Consider the following 26,752-nt stretch of genomic DNA (forward strand, 5'->3'; position numbering starts at 1 on the left):
TGCCATGTGAAAACTGAGTTCAAACACGGCTTTATTTTATGACTCGCCTAGTTTCATAACTGATCTTTAAGAAGGGGAGAGGAGGGTGGGAGAGAGATAATAGGGCACATTACAACAACACTTCACAAGCCAAGGGAGCAGTACTAGTGGACATAAATGCATAACAGGCATACATGTTATGTAACTGTAGTCTATTAAAATGTTCAACTGGAGCATTTTTTTCTCCTGTAACCAATAACAGGAGGAAGAGCAGTCATAAACAAAAATGCAATAATACATGTACCTGTGTAATTCCAATAGAGAATATAGGTTAAGAGAGTGTGCCATCTCTGATAAACAATAAAACAAAAAGGATTCAGAGTGCCTCTAACACAAACAGACTCATTGTTTGGTGTGTCAGTGCCAAAACTAGCTTATAGTATGTCATTTAGCAGACACTTTTATCCAAAGCAATTTACAGTCATGTGTGCATATATTTTACGTATGTTAGTCCCAGGAATCAAACCCACAAGCGCCATGCTCTACCAACTGAGCTACAAAGGACCACTGAGCTACAAAGCACACACTGTGATTATGTGTACACATTTATACATGCGCAAAATCTGTCTCTGTGTGTGTGTGTGTGTGTGTGTGTGTGTGTGCGTGTGTGTAATTCATTTGTTTGGAATCTGTTTGTGTGAAGTCACAAATCTGTATGTTTTGGAATCTGTATTGTTTGGAAGCTGTATATGGGAGCATGAGCAGTGGTCAGTGGGAGAGGTCTGCCTTCCGACCTGGCCTTTCTGTCCGGGAGCAATGGGCGGAAACTGTCCAGCTAGTCGGGAAGAGTTGTTACCCAGGATGTCAGAGGACCAGAAGAAGAACATGTCAAAGATACAGAATGTCACACTCTCTATCCACCGAGCACACAGAGACCTTTCAGATTCTATTCATATTCACCATATCAACACTATGTACTTTACGGCAATTCCACAGTAAAATACTGGCACTGAGATTCAGATGTTTCCCTTAAAAAAATGTATGTCAAACAAAAACCAATGATTGCAAAGGTAAACTTTACAACTCTATGAACAAGGACAACTTAACAATTTCCACAGAGCATTTACAAAAACACACAGTGCTGATGCAAAGTTTGGTAATAGAATCACGGTTTATGCTGTTTGTGCCGTCATTCTGTGAACAAACTTTGCATTTGCACGGTTCTTCAAGTAAATGTGTTTTTGTAAAAATGTAAGTCATCCTTGTGCATAGAGTTGTATGGTTTGTTTAACTTTGCAATCATTGATTTTTGTTTGACATACATTTTAAAGTGAAAAATATGAGTCTCAATATCACTCTGTTATTGTGGAATTGCCCTTTAATACTGAGCCACAGACCTACTAATAGTTGTATTGGTCAAACATACACAGACCATCCAAAGACCTACATTTTCCAACACCATATCAACAATGTTTAGGTAAATTCCATATTAAAAAGATTCAGGGATACAATAGGTATAGACATCCACGCTTGCATCTCTCATGCAAACCTTGAAAGTGACATGGATAATAAAGTGTTATTTGTCTACCTCACTGTAATAAGCACACACTAATAGCACATCACATGTACACACAACCACGGGTCATGTTCCAGCTTCATGGCTGATAAACTGTGAAGCAGTGATGCAGGTTGCCTGAATGCATGGATGGCCACTCAGCAGGTCAGGGGTGGTCAGAGAAAGCAACAGTGTGTTACCAGCGGTCACTGCTAACTACATGTGACTGTGCAGCAGAATTGCTGGTGGGAGCAAGAGATGAGGCTTCGATTTCGCGCTCAACAAACCCCTTCCTTATCCTCCCGTTTCCTTAAATCACCACAACCACACAGACTGACATTTGAGGTATAAACAGAGCTCAGCAGAACTACAGGTCACATTTCCCTGTGAAGGTGGATCTCTCTCTCTCTCTGCTTTCCGTCTCTCCTCGACCATCATTACTGTACACAATCACATTGGACTGTTAATCTTAGTATACTTTGGACATTGAATTGGCTGTCACTGTCTTCTTTTCTGTCAATTTCATGAATCCCTTTGTACAGGGTCTCTCACATCTCAGCCCAACAATGAAACTACCAAAACATACACTCCCCTCTGTATGTATTTGGGGTCATTCCACCTCAAAAGTCACAAGAAAGAGGATTACGACACCCACCATAACAGATTGTTCTGAAATAGAATATGATGTTAGAAACAGATAAGATTAGCATTCCTGCAACATTATTTTGTTATTATTTTATTTTGATCTGAGAAATTAAGCTAATTGATTGCACCCAAATGGTCAATTTTTATTTGTAGGATTCATATAATATTCAATAAATATAGTACCTAACATTCGATTTGGACAAAGCTTTTTCTAGCAATGAGTTAGATATTAAAAATCAAAAGAAATGGTCTTAAGCTACCTACAGACCCCCCTCAGAATAATAGTAGAGAGAACGATTTATTTCTGCTTTTATTTTTTTCATTACATTCCCAGTGGGTCAGAATTTAGTATTTGGTAGCATTGCCTTTAAATTGTTTCACTTGGGTCAAACGTTTCAGGTCGCCTTCCACAAGCTTCCTACAATAAGTTGGGTGAATTTTGGCCCATTCCTCCTGACAGAGCTGGTGTAACTGGTGTAACTGGCACGCACACGCCTTTTCAGTTCTGTCCACAAATGTTCTATAGGATTGAGGTCAGGGCTTTGTGATGGCCACTCCATCACAACTTTGTTGTCCTTAAGCCATTTTGCCACAACTTTGGAAGTATGCTTGGGGTCATTGTTCACTTGGAAGACCCCTTTGCGACCAAGCTTTAACTTCCTGACTGATGTCTTGAGATGTTGCTTCAATATATCCACATAATTTCCCATGCCCATGAAGCCATCTATTTTGTGAAGTGCACCAGTCCCTCCTGCAGCTTTGCACCCCCACAACATGATGCTGCCACTCCCGTGCTTCACAGTTGGGATGGTGTTCTTTGGCTTGCAAGCCTACCCCTTTTTCCTCCAAACATAACAATGGTCATTATGGCCAAACAGTTCTATTTTTGTTTCATCAGACCAGAGAACATGTCTCCAAAAAGTACGATCTTTGTCCCCATGTGCAGCTGCAAACCGTAGTCTGGCTTTTTTATCATGGCAGTTTTGGAGCAGTGGTTTCTTCCTTGCTGAGCGGCCTTTCAGGTTATGTTGATAAAGGACTCGTTTTCCTGTGGATATGGTTACTTTTGTACCGATTTCCTCCAGCGTCTTCACTAGGTCCATTGCTGCTGTTCTGGGATTGATTTGCACTTTTCACACTTTTTGTATCATTTGATGTAATATTTCCTCATGAAAATGCAGATAATCCAAAGAGATGGTTACATAGTTATGGAGTTACAAATGTGCAAAACAGCATATTGCAATAAAATTATCTCTGGATCGGTATTTCTAGGACAATTTCCTGATTGCAAAATTGAATGTGTCATGGAGCAATATGGGAGTCCTAAAACTCAGTGATGTATTGGGATTGCCTCCAAACATAATGCTTTTTATTTAGAACATATAGTTAATTTCTTTGGCAATTTTTTTTACAGTTTTACCTTATTGCAAACAGGATACATGTTTTGTAATATTTTTATTCTGCACAGGCTTCCTTCTTTTCACTCTGTCATTTAGGTTAATATTGTGGAGTAACTACAATGTTGTTGATCGATCCTCAGTTTTCTCCTATCACAGCCATTGAACTCTAACTGTTTAAAGTCACCATTGAAAAGTGTTTTTTCTTCCTCTCAGGCAACTGAGTTATGAAGGACGCCTGTATCTTTGTAGTGACTGGGTGTATTGATACACCATCCAAAGTCTCTATGCTCAAAGGGAGATTCAATGTCAGATTTTTTTTACCCATCTACTGATAGGTGCCCTTCTTTGCAAGGCATTGGTAAACCTCCCTGGTCTTTGTGGTTGAATCTTTGTTTAAAATGTACTGCTCGACAGAGGGACCTTAGAGATACTTGTATATGTGGGGTACAGAGATGAGGTAGTCAAAAATCATGTTAAACACTATTATTGCACACAAAGTGAGTCATTCAACTTATTATGCGATTTGTTGAGCACATTTTTACTCTTGAACTTATTTAAGACGGCTCCTATAGCTTTCTTAGATTCAACAACGCTGAAGCAATTATCTGCAGACTAAAATAATCACTAAAAACAGAGATCACCCCAAAATATATACAGTATTAGATACAGTTAAAACATTTGTGCTGTGAAAAGCACCAGGAATGGATGGCTTTCCCATAGAAATCTATTCAACATTTTGGGACAAAGTTGTTCCCCTATTTACAGAAATGACGACACACATTTCACTAAATTCAGTACTTTGTATCAAACAGCATTTTCAGTTATATTAAAACCAGGTAAATCTGGAATCTCCCCTACTGATTATAGACCAGTGGAGGCTCCTCAGAGGAGGAAAGGGAGGACCATCCTCCTTAGTGAATTTCATAAAAATAACATAGTGACACATTTAAAAAGTTATCCTTTTTAGATAAAACTATACTAAATATATTCACGTCACCAAATAATTGATTAAAATACACAGTTTTGCAATGATGGTCTACAATAGCCTCAACAGCACTCTATAGGGTAGCGCCAGGGTGTAGCCAGAAGACAGCTAGCTTCTGTGCTCCTCTAGGTACATTGACTTCAATACAAAACCTAGGACGCTCTTGGTTCTCACCTCGATCCATAGACTTACACATTAATTATGACAACTTCCGGAGGACGTCCTCCAACCTATCAGAGCTCTTGCAGCATGAACTGACATGTTGTCCACCCAATCAAAGGATCAGAGAATGAATCTAGTACTGAAAGCATAAACTAATACTGAAAAGCTCAAATATAAAATATAGTTGAGATTCTTCATAGTACCACCTTTGATGACTGCTTTGCACACTCTTGGCATTATCTCAACCAGCTTCACCTGGAATGCTTTTCCAACAGTCTTGAAGGAGTTCCCACATATGTTGAGGACTTGTTGGCTGCTTTTCCTTCACTCTGCAGTCCAACTCATCCCATACCATCTCAATAGGATTGAGGTCGGGTGATTGTGGAGGCCAGGTCATCTGATGCAGCACCATTACTCTCCTTCTTGGTCAAATAACCCTTACACAGCCTGGTGATGTATTTTGTGTCCTGTGGCAGTCCTCATGAGAGCCAGTTTCATCATGGCACTTGATGGTTATTGTTTGAAGATATCCAGGACTTTGTTCTTGCCAGATAGACCTATGGTGGCTGAACCTTATCCACTGGCTCCTACAGCTCTCTACTTGTGTCTGTTATTTTCTCCCGGATCAGCCCCTAAGTTTTTTAAATCTGATGATTCTGTTATTGTTTTGGGCTTCTTCTCTTCTGCCTTCTTGCTCTTCTCTATGCGCTCCTGACCATGCTGTGAACTCTATGACACACACACACACACACACACACACACACACACACACACACACACACACACACACACACACACACACACACACACACACACACACACACACACACACACACACACACACACAGCTCTGATAACACTCACTAAACAACCTGTTCTCCAACAGTACAGTAGACTTTCTGTGACATGGACCTCTTAATCCTCTTCACTTAAACAGAGCAGCTTCAAACCATATCACACAGTCTGACTGTCTGATCTGTAAAACCCCATTGGCTCTGTTGGCTCTGATAGTTAGATCCCTATAGTGCTGTACTGAGTGTTTCCTTTCTTATCTTCTCTGCGAGTGAGTGAGCTGCTGCTGTTCTGTCCCCTTGATGTAGGGTTTTATGATTCCTCTCCGTTCCTGTCCTGTCCTTTCATCTCTTGTCCTGTCCCATCCTCCCTGAGTTTTTATGTCTCTAGCCCAGCCAGTCAGGTATGAGAACAGCAGGTGCTGGGGAGTCCAGAGGCTGCAGACAGGAAGTGGGAGATTTCCTGGAATGTGCCTTTTCCCCCACAGTGGACCAATAACAGCACTGCGCTTCTCCTGTTTTTGTCCCGCTCCACTCCACGCTGCTGATCCCTGTCCTGTTTCTGTGACAGAGAGACAGAGGGGAGGATGGGGGAGAGTGATGTGGGTCCCCAATAGGGAAGGCTGGAGGCCGAGTGTCCAGGGGTCAAGCCAGGGGGAGAGGTGACCCCTCTGTCCAGTACCCCAGTCTGTGCTGTGTATTTAACGTATCAGATCTCAGGAAGAACAGCACCCCTCCTCCGGCCCCTCAGATAAACAAACTTCCTTTTCCACAGACTTGCTCTGGACTATAATATCTGTAGGATCTTAGTACCGTCAATCAATCAGATAGGTGGCTTTCTCATCCCCAAGCAGCAGATGCAGTACAAACAGTCTCTTACTTAATCTGAACACTGCAGTGCCAAACTGCATCGATTGAGCCATTGAACAACCCTCGCTCTCTCTGCATCCCAAACCAACTCTTGTGAAATGGAAGACGTATTCTCATTGGTCCAGTTGATCTGAGCCGTGCCTGTCACTTTGATAGAAGAAGTGTTGTGAGCAGAAGGATGACATTATTCCCTCTGAGAGCAACACAACTGTCTCCAGGGGAGAGCCAGGGGTCACAACCTTTCCCACTGCCTGTCGATGCTTCCCAAACCCATGGAGACTGATGAGAATGGTGGGTCAGGCCAGCCTTGGAACTGGCCTCCAGACAGGGTACACAGGGCTTCCCTGGACCCCTGACCCTACAGGCAGGCAGGCAGCCTCCGGCCCCACTTACAGCCACCCTGGACTGAGCTGTTTGGGGGCCAGTGACACCGTGGCTGCCCTGTACGTGTGTGGGTACCGACTGACACTGTGTGTGACGTTGTGTGTGATGCTGTGTGACGTGTGTTGCATGGGCCAGTGTATGAGAGTCCGAGGACATGGGCCACGGCATGACCAGCCTACTCTCCCACAGAGAGAAACCCCTCACAGGGCTCCCATTGTCCTCTAGCAGCCTAGTCCTATTAGTACAGTACATGGCTCACTCAGTGCATTGTGTGGCTGAAGTTATTACGAGAGACATACTACTATCGATCATCCTAATAGCGTCATAAAACTATCCAAATATTTGACCACCTTCTGATTTCAAACTCTCCACTGACTCACACAAGTGGTTGACTACATGTGCAAACACATACACACTGGAACAGTTGTTCACTATTCTCCCACACATACACTATTCACATAAACAATACACAGTAGTGACTGCATCTCCAGCCTTCCTTGCATTTCCTCTCTCTAGTCTAACTAGGACAATCTGGCTTAAAGGTCCAATGCAGAAATTTTCATCTCAATATCAAATCATTTCTGGGTAACAATTAATAACCTTATTGTGATTGTTTTCAATGAAAATGGTCAAATAAACAAAAATAGCTTCTTAGCGAAGATACATTTCTAAAGCAGGAATTTTGCTAGGACTGTCTGGGGTAGGGAAAAAACTGAAAGCTAGCTGTTATTGGTTTTGAACTCCCTTTCTTATTTGCCTAGTTAAGGAAAGGTTAAATAACAACTAATTAACCTCCTGGGGATGTCACCAGGCAGGCCAAAACTCCATTCCATAAAAACAGGCTGAAATTTGAGGTTGATCGTTTCAAACAGCTATTACACTAACAGGGCATTATCATTATTTTAACAATTTCACAGTATTATTCCAAACTCAGTGTGTAAATATATATAAAACACAGGCAATCACATTTGTTTTACTTCGTTGGGCATTTGATCACAAGCATTCATGCGCAATTTCCATGAAAATCTCAGTAGTCGGTAAATTATTATTTTATGATTTTTCTGTATTTTGTCAGATTGTATCTAAAATGAAACATTTTAAGGGGAAAGGGGAATGAGGAGGGGTTATGGGGAGGACCGCGAGTGCAGTAGGCGGAGCTCAGCTAATCAACAGCGGGACGAAGGAAGAGGATGTGTTGAAAGACAGGAGGAGGAGGAGGAGGAGGAGGAGGTTTCGAAAGCGGGGGGCAACACAAACAGAGCTGTGACTGATTATGTGTGTAGTGGAGGAGAGCATATTTTACAGAGCAGGACCGCGCCGTATGTTACTGGGAACTGGAAACATTTCTTGCCTGGATGGACTGTTAGCATCTTTTGATGAGAGAAGCGCTGACAATGAGATTCGCCTGGAAAGATAAAATGGTAAAAAGCTACTCCGTTTTCCGTGCTGCAGACTTTTGTTGATTTTGCGGTTTCAGAGTCAGCTTTTAGAGAGGCTGGGAAAGGAGAGGGTATTAGGCTTAGGAAAGTAGTGGATAAAGGAAAGGAGGGGACAGTGAGAGGGATACATTTGAACATTTAGTTGTAATTTTTTTCTCACCCTCGACGCCATCGTGGTGTACTTTAAATAGTCTTCATTAATCTCTTGCGCGTAAACGTTTTGCGTAAAGACGCGCTCTGGAAATGTTACTCTGGCCTAATATGACAGTTCGTTTTTCGCTGAAGACAAAACACTTGTCTCTGAGCCGAGAGTGAAATGAGCCCTGAGGCGATCTCTCTACCGGTCCTAGTTGCGTCTGGAACAATCTGAGCACAAAGCCAACACCAGATAAGTCCAAAGACTTGACACCGTTGTTACCTTGAGCGTATTCTTTTCACATTTGGTTAATTAAACCAGTGTGTGTTATGTGATGTTGTCAGTAGGGGGTTGAATACATACTGCTCCTATATTTGCCCGAGTTTAATAGTCTCTTCTGTAGTCTGCATCCCACCTCCACTGGATTGCAACATCCTTCCAAACTGGAGCCTGTCCAGCAAGTTTATATCTTGGGGTCATTTACTATACCTTGTAGTATCTAAACTCATTCTTATTCACAACTGTATCTTTCTCAGATTTGCAATTGTATTATAGGCCTTTTAGGTCCTTTTTAAAGGCTAAAATGTACACTGTACGTAACTGTACATAACTTGTTTTAATCTCTCTTTTTTACAACTCAGCCCAGGGCCTTTGGTACACCATGTGCCCCAACTTGGTCTACAAAGCAGGTAGACTTTTAAACCTCTGTCTGAAAAACATTTCTGCCTGGCACAAAAAAGCAGTCTCTGTGCACATACTGTGGACTCAGCAGGCTGGGCCAGTGAGCAGAAGGACCTCCTGATATTGTTTTGGAGTGGACTAGACTACATACCTCAGAGTTAAGTATTTAACTCACAGAGAGGCAGCACTGTATGGGAAATTAATGGGAAATGCATACATGCTGGGACATTTTTATCTCCTGCACTCAATTACTCCTCTGTGGCCTTCTTGCTCTCTCTCTCTCTCTATTTATCTTTCCACCAGAGCCCATTGCCATCACACACTGTTTATCAGTGTCTGGCTGATTGTTTGGGGTGGGTTCCCTGCCTGGCCCTGTGTGCTTTGTTTTTGATAGAACCCAAACAGCCACCCGCAACCACCCCAGCCCCGGGCTAAGTGCCATTGGCCTTCAGAGCTGGCCATTGAGCCTGACCTTTAACTCTAGCTGCCACCACTCTGTTTGGGGAGAGAGTGGACTTTGTCCTGCTGTTGTGATGCTGGTGGAAAGTGAGAGTGTGGACTTGGCTGGAGTGCGCTGTCATCTAAACAGCTCCTCTTTATGGGTTTAAAATGAGCCCTGGTTGCCGTCACACTGGATGTGGCTCTGTTGCCTGCCTTCGTCCCTGACTGGGCATATTTTTGAATTTGAGAGGGTAAACTGCTGTTCTGTGCCTGTGTGCTCTGCATAACTGATGTGTTGCCATTACGGATTCAGAGCCAGAGAGTAGAGACTGCACAGTGAGGAGTACAGGTTGAGAGCTTTAACTTCCTCGTTGTCCAAATCACTAAGGACTTAAAATGGTCCACTCACGTGCACAGTCATGAGAAATGAGCTACAGCTCCTCTTCTCCCTCAGGAAGTTAAAGGTTTTACAGCCGCACCATTGAGAGCAACTTTACTGGCTTCATCACTGCTTGGTATGGCAACAGCACCGCCATCGATCGCATGGCGCTACAGAGGCTGGTGTGGACAGCCCAGTACATCACTGGGGCTGAGCTCCCTGCCATCCAGGGCCTCTATATCAGGCAGTGTGGTAGGAAGGCCATGAAAATCATTATAAATTCTAGCCAGCCAAGCCATAGACTGTTCTCTCTGCTTCCGCACGGCAAGCACCACCGGTGTGTGAAGTCTGACACCAACAGGCTCCTGAACAGCTTCTATCCCCAAGCCATAATACGGCTAAATAGCGTAAGGAATGGCTACACAGACTGAGTTGAACCTTTTATTTTTGTACTGTCTCTATGCACACTCACAGGACTCTACACGCACACTGACACTCCAACACACACATAACATGCACACATTTGTACTGACTACGCAAACACACTCACATACAATCACCATTTACATTGCTGCTACTCAGTTTATCATATATCCTGATGACTAGTCACCTTCCCCTAGTCACCTTCCACTATCAAGACACCCTATTGAACACCTTTGGGATGAATTGGAACGCCGACTGCGAGCCAGGCCTGATCGCCCAACATCAATACCCGACCTTACTAATGCTCTTGTGGCTGAATGGAAACAAGTGGAAAGCCCTCCCAGAAGAGTGGAGGCTGTTGTAGCAGCAAAGGGGGACCAACTCCACATTAATGCCCATGATTTTGGAATGAGATGTTTGACTAGCAGGTGTCCAAGGCACAGTCCATCACCACAAAGAGGTGCTACTGAAATTGTATATGGTTATATTACTTAAATGATGGTGCAACACTAATCAAAATGATCTTATTTTAGAACAAATGTGCTTTCTCCCTAGTCGGATAGCGGTCGCTGTCTGCGTTTCGGAAACATCACTGCACTGTTGAATTGGCGCTTTTTCCTAGACCATGTTGCTATGTGCATAATAGCAAAGTTAAACAGCATATTGGGGTTGAGAACAAGGCCGCGGAGGCAGCAGCAGAATGAGGAGAGGGGAACAGACCTTGTCTTAATTGTCTAAGAAAAGTGAGGAGGAAACCCCAACTTAATTAGGTCTTTAATCAATAGCCTAACTGTTAAATGTGCCTGGCTTTATAAACTATCAATATATCTACAGAAATAAGACAGATCTAGCTTCTGCTGCCTGTTTGAGTGGTTGTTTAATAACCTACTGATTTTGTGAGCACCAAGCCTCACACAACCACATGTCGGATAAGCAATTTCACAAATTCGTCTGTTATTAATCTTTGCTTTGATGTAATAAAGGCTTTACACTTTGTTGTTGTTAGAACAGCCGGTCTGGTATTATTTATTATTATTTATTCCGTGTTTACAGCTTCCAAATTGTCAAATTATATTTATAATAATAACTCATTTTTCTTGATCTCTTATTATTATTATAAGTAATTTCATTATCATTAGTAGGATTAGTCTAGCAGCCTTGTATAACCACCATCAAGCTGTAGGCCAAAGACCGCATCCTGTTTAGTCTTAACACAGTTACTCATTTATGTCTATATTTCAATACTTTCACTTACATTCATTCATGTCATCACATACCATCTGAGTCATTCATGATTTGAAATGCAATCAAGCATTTCTGTTTTAAAATAAAATTAAGCGACCCTTGAATAATTAGCGTAAACAATAAATAAACAGTTCCATTTCGGAAATTGCATTCACGAATGAATGCTGCTGATTTTAATGTTTGCTGTCATGAAGGCTTTACAACAACAAAAACATTACAACAGACTCTGGTACACTTCTCATTTATTCAGTGTTTACATTGTTCCAAACGATCAGAAAAATTATATTGTAATCAAACAGCACCGGTTTCACAGCATTTGCTCTTTACCATCTTTTTCTTGATTTCCAACTTGATGAGCAACCAGTAAACATTCCCCCGTTTCAAGTTGATTTGTGATGTCCTCTGCATCCATTTTGCTGTCACATGTGTTCGGACTTTATCACCATTTTTATTTCTGTGATTATGATAAGCTATAGGTCAGGCCTTATTGGTCACGTGCATGCGATGCATAGATGTGTTACAAAGAGAGCAAGGGGAAGGGAATGTTTTCCCTAAACAAATGAGGGATTTTGGTAACAGAACTTTTCAGTCAGAAATGACTGTAATTATGTTGCAGCTTCAGCAACATGGACATCGTGATAAACACTGAAGTTCTGTAGTGGTTGCTGCAGCATGGAGGGGAGCGAGACAATGGGTGCTCATCACACAGTCACTTGCTGTCATTTTTTTTAACACAATGCAGCAAGTCTGAGCACAATCAAATCAATTGCGTTTGGATTTCCTCTAGTCATTTGTGTGTCCTAATTATTTCATCAAACAGTGCGCTTAAAGCATCAGACAAGCTAAGTGCATATAGTTGATTTCAACACATAAGATGTCTATATATGGAAAAATACACATTTTTAAGTTTCAACCAATCCAGTGGTTAACTCCCTCCGCACATTTGGACACATCAGACCAAAGGACAGATTTCCACCAATTGAATGTCCATTGCTTGAGTTTCTTGGACCAAGCAAGTCGCTTCTTATTATTGGTGTCCTTTAGTAGTGGTTGCTTTACAGCAATTTGAACATGAAGGCCTGATTTCACAGTTTCCTCTGAAAAGTTGATGTTGACATGTGTTTGTTGCTGGAACTCTGTGAAGCATTTATTTGGGCTGCAATCTGAGGTGCATTTAAGGCTTATCCTCTGCAGCAGCGCTAACTCTGGGTCTTCCTTTCTTGTGGCAGTCCTCATGAGAGCCAGTTTCATAGCGCTTGATGGATTTTGCGACTGCACTTCAAGATCTTTCAAAGTTCATTACATTTTCCGGATTGACTGACCTTCATGTCTTAAAGTAATGATGGATTCTCTTTGCTTATTTGAGCTGTTCTTGTCATAATATGGACTTATAGCCCTATCTTCTGTATACCAACTCTACCTTGTCACAACACAACTGATTGGCTCAAACGCAATAACAAGGAAAGAAATTCCACAAATAAACTTTTAACAAGGCACACCTGTTAATTGAAATGCATTCCAGGTGTCTAGCTCATGATGCTGGTTGAGAGAATGCCAAGAGTGTGCAAAGCTGTTATCAAGGCAGAGGGTGGCTTCTTTGAAGAATCTCAAATATAAAAAATATTTTGATTTTAACCCTTTTTTGCTTACTACGTAATTCCATATGTGTTATTTCATCGTTTTTTGTCTTCACTATTATTCTACAATGTAAAAAATAAATCTAATAAAAACCTAGAATGAGTAGGTGTATCCAAACATTTGACTGGTACTTATACTTATATAGCTTAATTTCTTTTCTTCTTTTTGGATTATCTGTGTATTGTTTTTCTAGGTATTACTGCTCTGTTGTAGCTATAAACACAAGCATTTTGCAGCACCTGCAATAGCATTTGTGTATGTGACCAATAAACTTTGATTTGTGGTCCTGTGTTCTAATCTAGAGGATGGTTTGTCTTTGTGTTAACAGCTCATTATGGCTCTCCCACAGAGCTCGGTGCAGGACCGGGGGGAGGAAGTGGAGGAGGGGGCCATATACAATGTGACACTGAAGAGGTGCCAGATCCAGCAGGCCGCCAACAAGGGAGCAAGATGGCTGGGGGTGAGTGGACCTCTCTGCTCTTTCACTACAACACACTGGTTGAAAGCAATCAAACTTGTGAGAGACCTTGTCAGGCTCAAACAATAACCCTGCTGAATGCATTATGTCCATAGATAGATTTAATCTTGGACAGATTGTATTAATTTGCAGAGTTATATACAGTTGAAGTCAGAAGTTTACATACACCTTAGCCAAATACATTTAAACTCAGTTTTTCACAATTCCTGACAGTTAGGATCACCACTTTATTTTAAGAATGTGAAATGTCAGAATAATAGTAAAGAGATTTATTTCAGCTTTTTTTTCTTTCATCACATTCCCAGTAGGTCAGAAGTGTACATACACTCAATTAGTATTTGGTAGCATTGCCTTTAAATTGTTTAACTTGGGTCAAACGTTTCAGGTAGCCTTCCACCATCTTCCCACAATATGTTGGGTGAATTTTGGCCCATTTCTCCTGACAGAGCTGGTGTAATTGAGTCAGGTTTGTAGGCCTCCTTGCTCACACATGCTTTTTCAGTTTTGCCCACAAATGTTCTCTAGGATTGAGGTCAGGGCTTTGTGATGGCCACTCCAATTCCTTGACTTTGTTGTTCTTAAGCCATTTTGCCACAACTTTGGAAGTATGCTTGGGGTCATTGTCCATCTGGAAGACCCATTTTAGACCAAGCTTTAACTTCCTGACTGATGTCTTGAGATGTTGCTTCAATATATCCATATTATTTTCTTTCCTCATGATGATATGTATTTTGTGGAGTGCACCAGTCCCTCCTGCAGCAAAGCACCCACACAACACGATGCTGCCATCCCTGTGCTTCACTGTTGGGTTGGTGTTGTTCGGCTTGCAAGCCTCCCCCTTTATCCTCCAAACATAATGATGGTCATTATGGCTAAACAGTTCTATTTTTGTTTCATCAGACCAGAGGACATTTCTTCAAAAAGTACGATCTTTGTCCCAATTTGCAGTTGCAAACTGTAGTCTGTCTTTTTATGGTGGTTTTGGAGCATTGGCTTCTTCCTTGCTGAGCAGCCGTACAGGTTATGTTGATATAGGACTCTTTTTTACTGTGGATATAGATGCTTTTGTGCCTGTTTCCTCCAGCATCTTCACAAGGTCCTTTGCTGTTGTTCTGGGATTGATTTGCACTTTTCGCACCAAAGTACGTTCATCTCTAGGAGACAGAACGTGTCTCCTTCCTGAGCTGTATGACGTCTGCGTGGTTACATGGTGTTTATACTTGCGTACTATTGTTTGTACAGATTAACGTGGTACCTTCAGGCGTTTTGGAAATTGCTCCCAAGGATGAACCAGACTTGTGGAGGTCTACAATGTTTTTCTGAGGTCTTGGCTGATTTCTTTTGATTTTCCCATGATGTCAGGCAAAGAGGCACTGAGTTTGAAGGTAGGCCTTGAAATACATCCACAGGTACACCTCCAATTGACAAAAATTATGTCAATTAGCCTATCAGAAGCTTCTAAAGCCATGACATAATTTTCTGCAATTTTCCAAGCTGTTTAAAGGCACAGTCAACTTAGTGTATGTAAACTTCTGACCCACTGGAATTGTGATTTTGTGAATTATAAGTGAAATAATCTTAAACAATTGTTGGAAAAATTACTTGTGTCATGCACAAAGTAAATGTCCTAACCGACTTGCCAAAACTATAGTTTGTTAACAAGAAATTTGTGGAGTGGTTGAAAAACAGGTTGAAGTCATTAAAACTTAAGTGTATGTAAACTTCCGACTTCAACTGTAAGTCTATAGGCTAATTCATTGTGCAAAGTGTATGACAATAGTTTTGTGGATAGAGCTTGTCAGCTTCATTGTAAGATATACAGTAATACCAATTTGCAATCACAGGGTGTCTCATCCTGCGCAGGCCATACAAAAAACAACTGTTTCATGAGTAGCCTACTCAACTGTTTAGCTAAATGGGATTTCCTGATTTGCCGGTTCCAACTGCCATCATAATTCTTCTTTCCCTGCATGTTGCATCCTGTAAAAGCAAGGCATATAGAGGAGTACAACTATGCTACAATAACACGACAGTACATATCTGAGTACTGGAGCATTATCCAGGCCGTGAGTGGGAGTAAGTGGGTGTTCTGTACATGTGACCTACCAGCTCGATTCAGTCTTATGTAGCAACATTTTTAATTGATTTTTTTTTACATTGGATAAAAGTATAGACTCAGAGCTAGAAAAGTGTATATCATACACTACAGATGAGGAACAATGGGAAAGTAATTCTGCTTTGAAAGTTGATCAACTTGTAACCCCACTTCTGAGAAAATGGCTATTGAATGTTTTGGTACATCTTCTGGAGAGCTATTTTTTGTCTACACCCATTCACCATCGTTCACACCCTCTTAAGCCTTAGCCCCACCCATCTCTTTAAGGATTCACATGTGAGGCCATGTGTTTAACAAAGTCAGTACGGTAGTGTACTAAACAAACAAAAGATTTCAAGATTAAGGCTGGTTTATACTCCGTTTATCCACATGTCTGTGGACAGTTGTCGCAGTGACATCATGAACATTCTATTGTCGTCCAACATCAAACTTGTTATAAACACAAAAACGACAGGCTGCTTGACATCTGGAGCCTGGGGTCCAAAATAACATAACTGGAGTATTTTGTTTATAAATTCATTTAGTGTGTGTCAATCTAGAAAACCAGGCAACTAAAAGCAACTTTCTAAACAATGTTTTGGTTTGTTTCTAGCTTGTTAGCTAGCTAGCTAAAGTTAAGTTAGCTGTCTAGCCAGCTCAATAATGACCATATCATAGCTGACTACGACTTAACTTTAGCAAATGTTTATTAAATTTACAGGAATATAAACTCACATCAAGATCATTATTTACAAGTTAATGGTGAACTAATTAAAGAAAATAGCTTACGTTTGTGAGTGTGACAAAATCAAAGCAGGGCATTCTGCCAGAGATTTTTAGAACTTGAACACTGTCTCGTTGGCCTAACATTATATCGTAATTTGTCTTCAGTGCAGGTCATGTTGTTCTTCACAATACTGTCTCTGGTAAACACACACCATATCAAATAAAATCAAAGTTTGTCACATGCACAGGATACATAAGATGTAAATGGTACAGTGCAATGGTTACTTGCATAGTAGAGTCTTTTGTTTAGACATGTACAGTGGGGAGAACAAGTATTTGATACTCTGCCGATTTTACAAAGCATGTCTGTAATTTTTGTAATTTTTATCATAGGTAGACTTCAACTGTGAGAGACGGAATCTAAAACATTTGATACATCAGAAAAGCAGAACTTAATATTTGATACAGAAACCTTTGTTTGCAATTACAGAGATCATAAGTTTCCTGTAGTTCTTGACCAGGTTTGCACACACTGCAGCAGGGATTTTGGCCCACTCCTCCATACAGACCTTCTCCAGATCCTTCAGGTTTCGGGGCTGTCGCTGGGCAATACGAACTTTCAGCTCCCTCCAAAGATTTTCTATTGGGTTCAGGTCTGGAGACTGGCTAGGCCACTCCAGGACCTTGAGATGCTTCTTACGGAGCCACTCCTTAGTTGCCCTGGCTATGTGTTTCGGGTCGTTGTCATGCTGGAAGACCCAGCCACGGCCCATCTTCAATGCTCTTACTGAGGGAAGGAGGTTGTTGGCCAAGATCTCGCGATACATGGCCCCATCCATCCTCCCCTCAATACGGTGCAGTCGGCCTGTCCCCTTTGCAGAAAAGTATCCCCAAAGAATGATGTTTCCACCTCCATGCTTCACGGTTGGGATGGTGTTCTTGGGGTTGTACTCATCCTTCTTCTTCCTCCAAACACGGCGAGTGGAGTTTAGACCAAAAGGCTCTATTTTTGTCTCATCAGACCACATGACCTTCTCCCATTCCTCCTCTGGATCATCCAGATGGTCATTGGCAAACTTCAGACGGGCCTGGATATGCGTTGGCTTGAGCAGGGGGACCTTGCGTGCGCTGCAGGATTTTAATCCATGACGGCGTAGTGTGTTACTAATGGTTGTCTTTGAGACTGGGGTCCCAGCTCTCTTCAGGTCATTGACCAGGTCCTGCCATGTAGTACTGGGCTGATCCCTCACCTTCCTCATGATCATTGATGCCCCACGAGGTGAGATCTTGCATGGATCCCCAGACCGAGGGTGATTGACCGTCATCTTGAACTTCTTCCATTTTCTAATAATTGCGCCAACAGTTGTTGCCTTCTCACCAAGCTGCTTGCCTATTGACCATTAGCCCATCTCAGCCTTGTGCAGGTCTACAATTTTATCCCTGATGTCCTTACACAGCCCTCTGGTCTTGGCCATTGTGGAGAGGTTGGAGTCTGTTTGATTGAGTGTGTGGACAGGTGTCTTTTTATACAGGTAACGAGTTCAAACAGGTGCAGTTAATACAGGTAATGAGTGGAGAACAGGAGAGCTTCTTAAAGAAAAACGAACAGGTCTGTGAGAGCTGGAATTCTTACTGGTTGGTAGGTGATCAAATACTTATGTCATGCAAAAAAATGCAAATTAATTACTTAAAAATCTTACAATGTCATTTTCTGGATTTTGTTTTAGATTTCGTCTCTCACAGTTGAAGTGTACCTATGATAACAATTACAGACCTCTACATGCTTTGTAAGTAGGAAAACATGCAAAATCGGGCAGTGTATCAAATACTTGTTCTCCCCACTGTAGCTAGCTAGCTATTATACTCTGCTTCGACCGGGCATTCCACTGATTTCAAAACTCGGTCATCTTGTTCCGGGACAACAACACTGTTGATCACTGTTTCTTCCCCATCACTGTCATCAGAAGACTCTACAATGTCTGGTTCAATGAAAATGTTTTTACCTAAATCTGGATTTCCTCATCGTCTGATTCAAGAGTCCAAGAGAGTCCGCATGGCACGATCGTCCTCCAGAAAGTGGAGTGCATAAGCAACACTTTTACAGTTCTTTGTAATATCTTTCACAAAAGACTCAATAGAAACTATTACCTGTCTCTTGAGTGACGCAGTGGTCTAAGGCACTGCATCACAGTGCTAGCTGTGCCACTAGAGATCCTGTTTCGAGTCCCGTCTCTGTCGCAGCCGGCCGCGAACGGGTGACCCATGGGGCGGCGCACAATTTGCCCAGCGTCATCCAGGTTAGGGGAGGGTTTGGCCGGCAGGGATGTCCTCGTTCCATCGCGCTCTAGCGACTCCTGTGCGGGCCCGGGTGCATTTACGCTGACACGGTCGCAAGGTGTACGGTGTTTCCTCCAACACATTGGTGTGGCTGGCTTCTGGTTTAAGCGGGCATTGTCAAGAAGCAGCGCGGTTTGGTTAGGGTGTGTTTTGGAGGACGCACGGCTCTCGGGCCTTCGCCTCTCCCGAGTCTGTACGAGAGTTGCAGCGATGAGACAAGACTATAACTACCAATTGGATACCACGAAATTGGGGAGGAAAAAAATAAAGGATTACCTACACATACTGAGCAGCTCATGTTAAAGACCGAAGCATGCTACATGGCAGACCAATCTGAACTCCTCTCGGCATGTCCAGCCCATCCATTATCTCAGCCAATCATGGCTAGTGGGAAGATTCCTGTCTTTTTTCAAGGCTAAACCAACTAGGCTCATCATTTAACCATTGTATTTGTATTTAAAGATGGTATACAAGTGTGTTATTAAGGCTCACATGTTCCAGAGAGCATTTTTCCCAGAAAAGCAATTTTGATAAAAAATATTAATGTTTACGTTCAAATGCCTCTCCTGTGAAGTAGTGACAAGACATACACCTAGTTTTCTGAAATGAGTCATATGAGTAAGCAAGATGTTGTCTTTCTGTGGTTGTTGATTGTAATCCCCTCATTTATTTAGTGGGAAAGCAAGATAACGTAAACGGTGAGCCACACTGGTGCTTTGTTTGTTGTGCCATTGCCCATAGGGTACCATCAGAAGAAATGTTATACAAATGCAAATAGTGTGAATGTGAATGTATATTTTTGCTACTCGGCAGTCAGTACATTTCCAGTGGCTAGATATTTGCCAGAGAGCAGTGGTGACTGAGAGTAAAGAGCTAGTGAGTTTGACTAAATGCTGTCCTCTTTGCTTCCCTCTTTGAGCCAGTGGACGGGGTGGAGGAGGGGCACAGATTGGTGAGTTTCCTGTTGTAGCATGCAAGCAGCACCAAGTTCTCCCTTCCTTTTCTCTTTCACTCTCTTCACTCCCCTCATTCTTCCCAACAGACACCATACTCGGACACATCTTTGGAATTCAATATAGAGTGCCCTTTGTCTCAACGCCTCTCCATCTGTCCCTCCATCTCCCTCTCCCCCATTCTCATCGTTCTAATATCCCTGGTTCTTTCCATCTTGTCGCATCGCAGGCGGAGGGGGACCGGCTGCCTCCCGGCCACACTGTGAGCCAGTTGGAAACCTGTAAGATCCGGAGTATCCGGGCGGGAACGCTGGAGCGTCTGGTGGAGACCCTGCTGACTGCATTTGGGGACAATGACATCACCTACACCAACATCTTCCTGTCCACATACCGCTCCTTCGCCAGCACGCACACCGTGCTGCAGTTGCTGCTAGACAAGTACGTCTGGTTCTGGGCTGGGGGCCCATGGTGGCTAGAGTGTATAGCAGGAGCTGACAACAGCTGGTCCTGGTGGGACCTAGTGAGTGCAGGCTTTTGTCCCAGTCATAGTGCTATAACACCTGGTTCAATAATCAACATGATTTTGATGAAGTCACGTATGTGTAAGTGTTGAGCTGGGACAAAGTGTGTATAGACTGTGTCTCTCCAGAACCATGGTTGAAGAACACTACTGCTCTATATGAAGAGGCTGAGGAGACTTACTGGTCTCACTGCATTTAGACTGATGGTAGATAGTTTTGCTGAATTATTTTTTGTTTTGTCTTTCTCTCAGGTATGGAATTCCAGAGGATAGTGAAGAACAGACTGAGCAATGTAGACCCTCTGAAACCAAAGGAGCCGTTCGAACGTAAGATTTCTCAACGTCTCCTGCTTGCTTTTTACTTAGTCTTGTCTGTCTTTCCATATGTATTCAAGCGCAGTTATTGTTACTTTGTAGCTCCCCAGTCTGCCATGCTCTCTGTCAGCAGCAGCAGCTTGCTCCCAGCAACCCTCCCTGACACTCTGCCCCCATCATCCCCCTCAGTGCCCTGGTCTCCATCCTGCGAGTCTGGCTGGACCAGTGTCCAGAGGACTTCCAGGAGCCTCCATCCTACCCCTGCCTTCACAGGGTGATGGCCTACCTACAGAGGGCCCTGCCTGGATCGGAGCCCATGCGTAAAGCCCAGAGTCTACTGGAGCAGCTGAAGGCTGAGGCCAGTCTGGATGTAGACTCAGAGGGTGGGTGAACAGTAAGATATCTAGTTAATTAGTACTCTATCCTCCAGAGGTGTGGACTCGAGTCACATGACTTGGACTTGAGTCAGACTCGAGTCACAAATATGATGACTTGCAACTCGACTTTGACTTTAACACCAATGACTCGTGACTTAACTTGGACTTGAGCCTTTTGACTCGATCTGACTTGATACCCTCCCCAAGCCCAAATATTAAAAATCATGCTATTAAAAAAGTGTGCAGTGCATCAACTCTTAATTTAACGGATTACAGTTTGAATTGGACAGCAGCCAATCAAATTGTGCCAGCTGAGAAAAGGTTGCATGTGGCAGTGCAGAGGAACGTTGGCGAGTGAATTCAGACAGAGCCTTTGGAAAGATGATACCCAAAGTTATTATTTTTGGATATAGACTACGCTGTATCAACAAAAAAACGGATTGCAACTTGTAAAACATGCGGGAAGAAAAGGGCAGACGGAGGCGCAACAACTTCCAACTCTGTTCGACATTTGAAGCTGCACAAAGAAAGCTAAGTCGTGGCTAATATAGCTGACAGCTATATCATTCATAACTTTGCCAGTGTTTGCTTGTTGGCTAACGTAACATTAAATCAATGAGCCTCCACACAGTCAGTCAGTGCGGGAACGTGATCATTGCACACAAGATTGAGCTACAACTGGTTACCGCTGTTCCTAAAGCCATTGACATATGTTAGCCTACTGTAACCACACACAGTTTGTGTGTTAAGGTTGGGCGATTGTGTACAAGCCTACATCGCCCGAATGCGCCCCATAGCGATCCTCGATAGTCGATCACTATTGGGGGGGGGGGGTCTTTCTTATGGCTACCCTTGTATTTCAATGGAAATATAAAATGTATTTGGAAAGTAAAAAATAATATATTTTTTAAAGCATCCATGATTGGCGTAAATGTAATATCCTAACTACTACTATTGTTAAAAATATGAAATGGTATTAAATTTGGTGAAGAGCACATTATGACTTGTTTAGGACTTGAGACTTGACTTGATACTTGTTGGTCTTGACTTGAGACTTGACTCGGCCCTGCCTGTCTTGACTTGAGTGCTAAGACTTGACTTACTTGTGACTTGTAAAACAATGACTTGGTCCCACCTCTGCTATCCTCTCTCAATTCTTTAGTCTTTTTATCTTTGTGCATCTCTTCCTTTCCTTCCTTTCTCTCTCTAAATACCTTTCTCTCTGTTTGGCCTTCCATCATTCATCTGATCATTACTCCTACTCCTGATAGGTTTTTCTGGTGGTTTCCACGGCAACAGCTCCTTCTGCTTGGCTGAGGATGAGGGAGTAGAGATTGAGGTCCAGGAAGGCTTCCTGTCATTTAATGCAGACTTGGTGGCCGACCAGCTGACCTATATGGATGCGGTAAGAGAAAGGCTGAGGGAGAGAGTCTGTGTGGGAGTATGGGCTGCCAGGTTGGATTGGAACAAGGCAGGATAAATAAAGTTATGTGTTTTAATACTAATCGTCTCGTTGTTTGTCTGTTTCCAGTTGTTGTTCAAGAAGGTGATTCCTCACCACTGCCTGGGCTCCATCTGGTCCCAGAGGGATAAGAAACAGAACAAGCACAGTGCTCCCACCATCCGTGCCACCATCACCCAGTTCAACGCTGTGGCAGCGTGTGTGGTCAGCACCATACTGCACCGACAACAGATCCGCCCGCTCCTCAGGGCACGGGTCATCAAGCGCTGGATAGACATCGCTCAGGAGTGTCGCATGCTTAAGAACTTCTCCTCACTCCGTGCCATTGTGTCTGCACTGCAGTCCAACCCACTCTACAGACTGAAGAGGGCCTGGTCCTGGGTGCCCAAGTGAGTCTTTCTTTCACAACCTGGATGCATAATGATTAGTCATTATGTTGCGGTGACTTTATTACTGGCAGTCATGAGTCATGACCGCATTAAAATTCCATGTGACCGTTGAGTCACAGTAATCTAATTTACAGCAAATAATTGTTACAGGTGATTAATGAACCAATTCAAAGCTGGGGATGTTTAGGTGGCCATGGAATTTAGCCAGGACACTGGGGTTAACACCCCTACTTTTACAATAAGTGTCATGGAATCTTTAGTGACCACCAAGTCAGGCCACCCATTTAACATCCCACCTGGAAACCCACACCCTACACAGGGTAATGTCCCCATTCACTGCCCTGGGATATTATATAGAATTTTTTTAGACCAGAGGAAAAAGTGACTGATCAGAACCAACCCTGCTTAGCTTCAGAGGCAGTGTGATTCAGGGTGGTGTGCTGCTGGCATATAGGCATAGGCGATACTGTTGATTCATTGCCTAGTAATTGTGCATATTTTATACATTCATAATGAATAGGCTGACACATTACCTTTAGCTACAGAATATCTCACCATCTGGAGTTTCCATCTCATCTCCTTCCTTCCTTTCTCCAGTGCAAAGAGATAGGGACTGTCAACAGTTTAATGAAATGTGTTTCGTTGTGAAAACATGTTACTATTGATGTTTCTAAACAGATTTCACTAGGTTTCCCAAATGAAGCACTGGGTAAATGCAGGAACAGGGTTGGAGAGTTTGGGCAGAATTATCACCTGTCACGCGGCAAGAGGCTGCATGCTCCTCAAACAGTGGTTGATGCATGGAGTGGAATAACCGGAGGAGCCTGAAAAACAAACCAGCAGGAAAACGGCCTCATTCATGATTTCAGTGCATATGGATGACATGTCTTTTTGTCCCTGTCCCTGTTCCTGTCCCTGTCCCTGTTCCTGTCCCTGTTCCTGCCCATTTGATAATAGGCCATTCTAAATCAAAACTAATTTAGCATATTAGTAAAGACAAGATTAAAGTTAGAATAGAGAAGATATGATCACTTGATAAGAGTGATTGCTGTTTATTATCTATGCATAGTCACTTTATAAATGACCTTGACTAACCTGTATCCCCGCACATTGAATCGGTACCCCCTGTATATAGCTTATTTTTTGTTATGTAAATTTCTTGATCCTTTTTTAAATTGTATTTTTTTACATTGTTTAATCAATATTTTCTTTAACTCTATTTCTTGAACTGCATTGTTGGTTTAGGGCTTGTGAGTAAACATTTCACGGTAAGGTGTTGTATTCTGTTGTATTTGGCACATGTGACAAATTTAACATTTTATTTGAAAACTGCATGTCCAGCCTGAGACAAACAGAGCGCAAGCTTTTTTTGCTTCTTTCTCAAATCATCAATAGCCTATAGTCACCTCATGCAGCCCATGTAAGTTTAGATTTTAAGACATTCTGAGGATTGTATCATTAACAACTAAAGTTGCCAAATATCTCTAAATCTAGCATATACGACCTGTTTCAACATAGTCACTTCATACGCGCATTCACGCCGGAGTGGGAAAAATATCCTTTTTGTTCTTATTCAGCCACGTTCAATATTCTTCTTCTTACTACAAAATCATATAATAGCCTATAAAATAATGTCACGGGACTTACAAGCATATCCTATCTGCTAAATGAACAAGCCTACAGCCTAAATCATGGTGCATAGCCAGATTACATACATTAGGTCAACTCATATTCTGTTCCTCTGAAAAAAATCAACTATTCATATCATAATGTTTCTTTAGACCTGTGTAAATAAATGGATTTATTGTGATGGTGTATATAACATTTATTTATTCTACTTTTTAAAACGTAGATGTTTCAAAGGTGTGCATTAGCGGCTTGTATGCATGGAGGCCTTGAGACCGGAGCTCTTTTGCATGACAATAACCAGCGGACCAAAATGTCATGCCACAGCCCTAGTCACACCTCATGTGATAGAATTCCTACTCATTCCCAATTAGTTCTAACATTTCTCTATGTAATTCTCCCAGAGACAGCATGTCTACGTTTGAAGAGCTATCAGACGTCTTCTCAAATCACAACAACTACCTGACGAGCCGAGAGCTGCTGATGAGGGTGAGACTCTGCTCTGCTAATACCATCATATGAGAGGGTTTGGTTTTTGGCGTAGTGATTGTGTGAATGTCGAATCACTACTACAATCAATCTACTTTTTCCCCTACAGGAGGGCACCTCTAAATTTGCCAATCTGGAAGGCTGTGCTAAGGAGCACCAGAAACGCACTCACAAACGACTCCAGCTGCAGAAGGAAATGGTGAGCGATGGTGCCACTGGCAGTTTGAGGCCCAGTTTGTTTCCGTTTCAGGAGGGGAGTCAAAGTGAGATACGCTTGGCTGTGCCTGCTGATGTATCGGTATGATTTTGAACCATTGCTCTGTCTCTCCTCCCAGGGTGCCATGCAGGGGACGATACCTTACCTGGGCACCTTCCTGACAGACCTGACCATGTTAGATACGGCCCTGTCAGACCTAGTAGAGGTGAGCCTTACTATCATCCTACTCACTCATTCTGTTTGGTTGTAAATTCTCCTGTGTGTTGTAGGGATTGGCACTCAAATGGACGTCAAAACCCGATCTTTAACTAGAGATTTTTTTTTCTTCTTCAAATATTGTAAAACTATTTGGTGGAATGTGCTTTGGCCTGTCCCAGAAAAACATATTTTGTCTTAATTTGCTTTGTGTACATGTGCATTTGTGGGGCACAACAAAAAAGAAACCAAGGCAAGCATCACACAGTTATTCACCCTAAATTCCCATTCCCCTCAGTGTCTCACTCCCTCAATTGCATTCAGACCGCTCCCTATACACACACATGCTGAGTTTCCACACAATCTCCTGTTAGGCCTACAGAAATAAATGCCTATAATAACAGTGGGATGGTGGGGATACACAAGCTACATTCCTTGCCAAATGATGACAGTTTTATCACAAATTCAAAATGGACAATGAGCTGCTGTTTGGAATAATTGTGTCACGTCTGTTTTCCTCTACTTTGAGAACTGCTAGTGCCCTTTTAGAATTGGTTAGGCCATAACCTCCCTAAACATAGATAGGTTCCACACTGAAAATAGGAAAAAACATTTGTTTGATAAAGACAGAGCGTATTTTCATCAGAATCATTAAAACTAGGCCGACTCACGAAGTGGATGTTGTGGCTGTAATTCATCACCATGCAGAGTTCAATTTGGAATTGTTCATCCGTTTAGAAAATTCCAAAGAACAGTCAGAATAAACTAAATGATATGTCTATCGGCCTATTTTTATTTGACCTTTTTAACTAGGCAAGTCGGTTAAAGAACAAATTCTTATTTACAATGACGGCCTAGTAACAGTGGGTATACTGCCTTTTTCAGGGGCAGAACGACCAATTTTATACCTTGTCAGCTCGGGGATTCGATCTAGAAACCTTTCGGTTACTGGCCCAAAGCTCTAACCACTAGGCTACCGGCCACTCCCTCTCTAACCACTAGGCTACCTGCCACTCCCTCTCTAACCAATAGGCTACCTGCCACTCCCTCTCTAACCAATAGGCTACCTGCCACTCCCTCTCTAACCAATAGGCTACCTGCCACTCCCTCTCTAACCACTAGGCTACCGGCCACTCCCTCTCTAACCACTAGGCTACCTGCCACTCCCTCTCTAACCAATAGGCTACCTGCCACTCCCTCTCTAACCAATAGGCTACCTGACACTCCCTCTCTAACCACTAGGCTACCTGCCACCCCCTCTCAAACCAATAGGCTACCTGCCACTAACCTCTCTAACCAATAGGCTACCTGACACTCCCTCTCTAACCACTAGGCTACCTGCCACTAACCTCTCTAACCACTAGGCTACCTGCCACCCCCTTTCTAACCACTAGGCTACCTGCCACCCCCTCTCTAACCA

At 42.6% G+C, this 26,752-nt stretch overlaps 1 protein-coding gene across 2 annotated transcripts in view; it reads left to right on the forward strand.

Moving 5' to 3' along the window:
• Positions 1-8,006: 8,006 nt before the first annotated feature.
• Positions 8,007-26,752, forward strand: part of LOC112239655 (ral guanine nucleotide dissociation stimulator-like 1) — a 28,989-nt gene continuing 10,243 nt past the window's right edge. Inside the window, exons 1-10 of one of the 2 annotated variants that reach the window (XM_042308544.1) lie at positions 8,007-8,192; positions 13,482-13,613; positions 19,972-20,180; positions 20,515-20,589; positions 20,767-20,960; positions 22,226-22,359; positions 22,486-22,805; positions 24,836-24,920; positions 25,030-25,119; positions 25,256-25,342. In XM_042308544.1, coding sequence (XP_042164478.1) covers positions 8,148-8,192; positions 13,482-13,613; positions 19,972-20,180; positions 20,515-20,589; positions 20,767-20,960; positions 22,226-22,359; positions 22,486-22,805; positions 24,836-24,920; positions 25,030-25,119; positions 25,256-25,342 — 1,371 coding nt within the window. In that variant the 5' untranslated portion in view covers positions 8,007-8,147. The remainder of the gene's footprint in view (positions 8,193-13,481; positions 13,614-19,971; positions 20,181-20,514; positions 20,590-20,766; positions 20,961-22,225; positions 22,360-22,485; positions 22,806-24,835; positions 24,921-25,029; positions 25,120-25,255; positions 25,343-26,752) is intronic. The other variant, XM_042308574.1, reaches the window with a different exon arrangement.

Source organism: Oncorhynchus tshawytscha, linkage group LG01, assembly GCF_018296145.1.
Source record: "Oncorhynchus tshawytscha isolate Ot180627B linkage group LG01, Otsh_v2.0, whole genome shotgun sequence".
Classification (NCBI taxonomy): domain Eukaryota; kingdom Metazoa; phylum Chordata; class Actinopteri; order Salmoniformes; family Salmonidae; genus Oncorhynchus; species Oncorhynchus tshawytscha.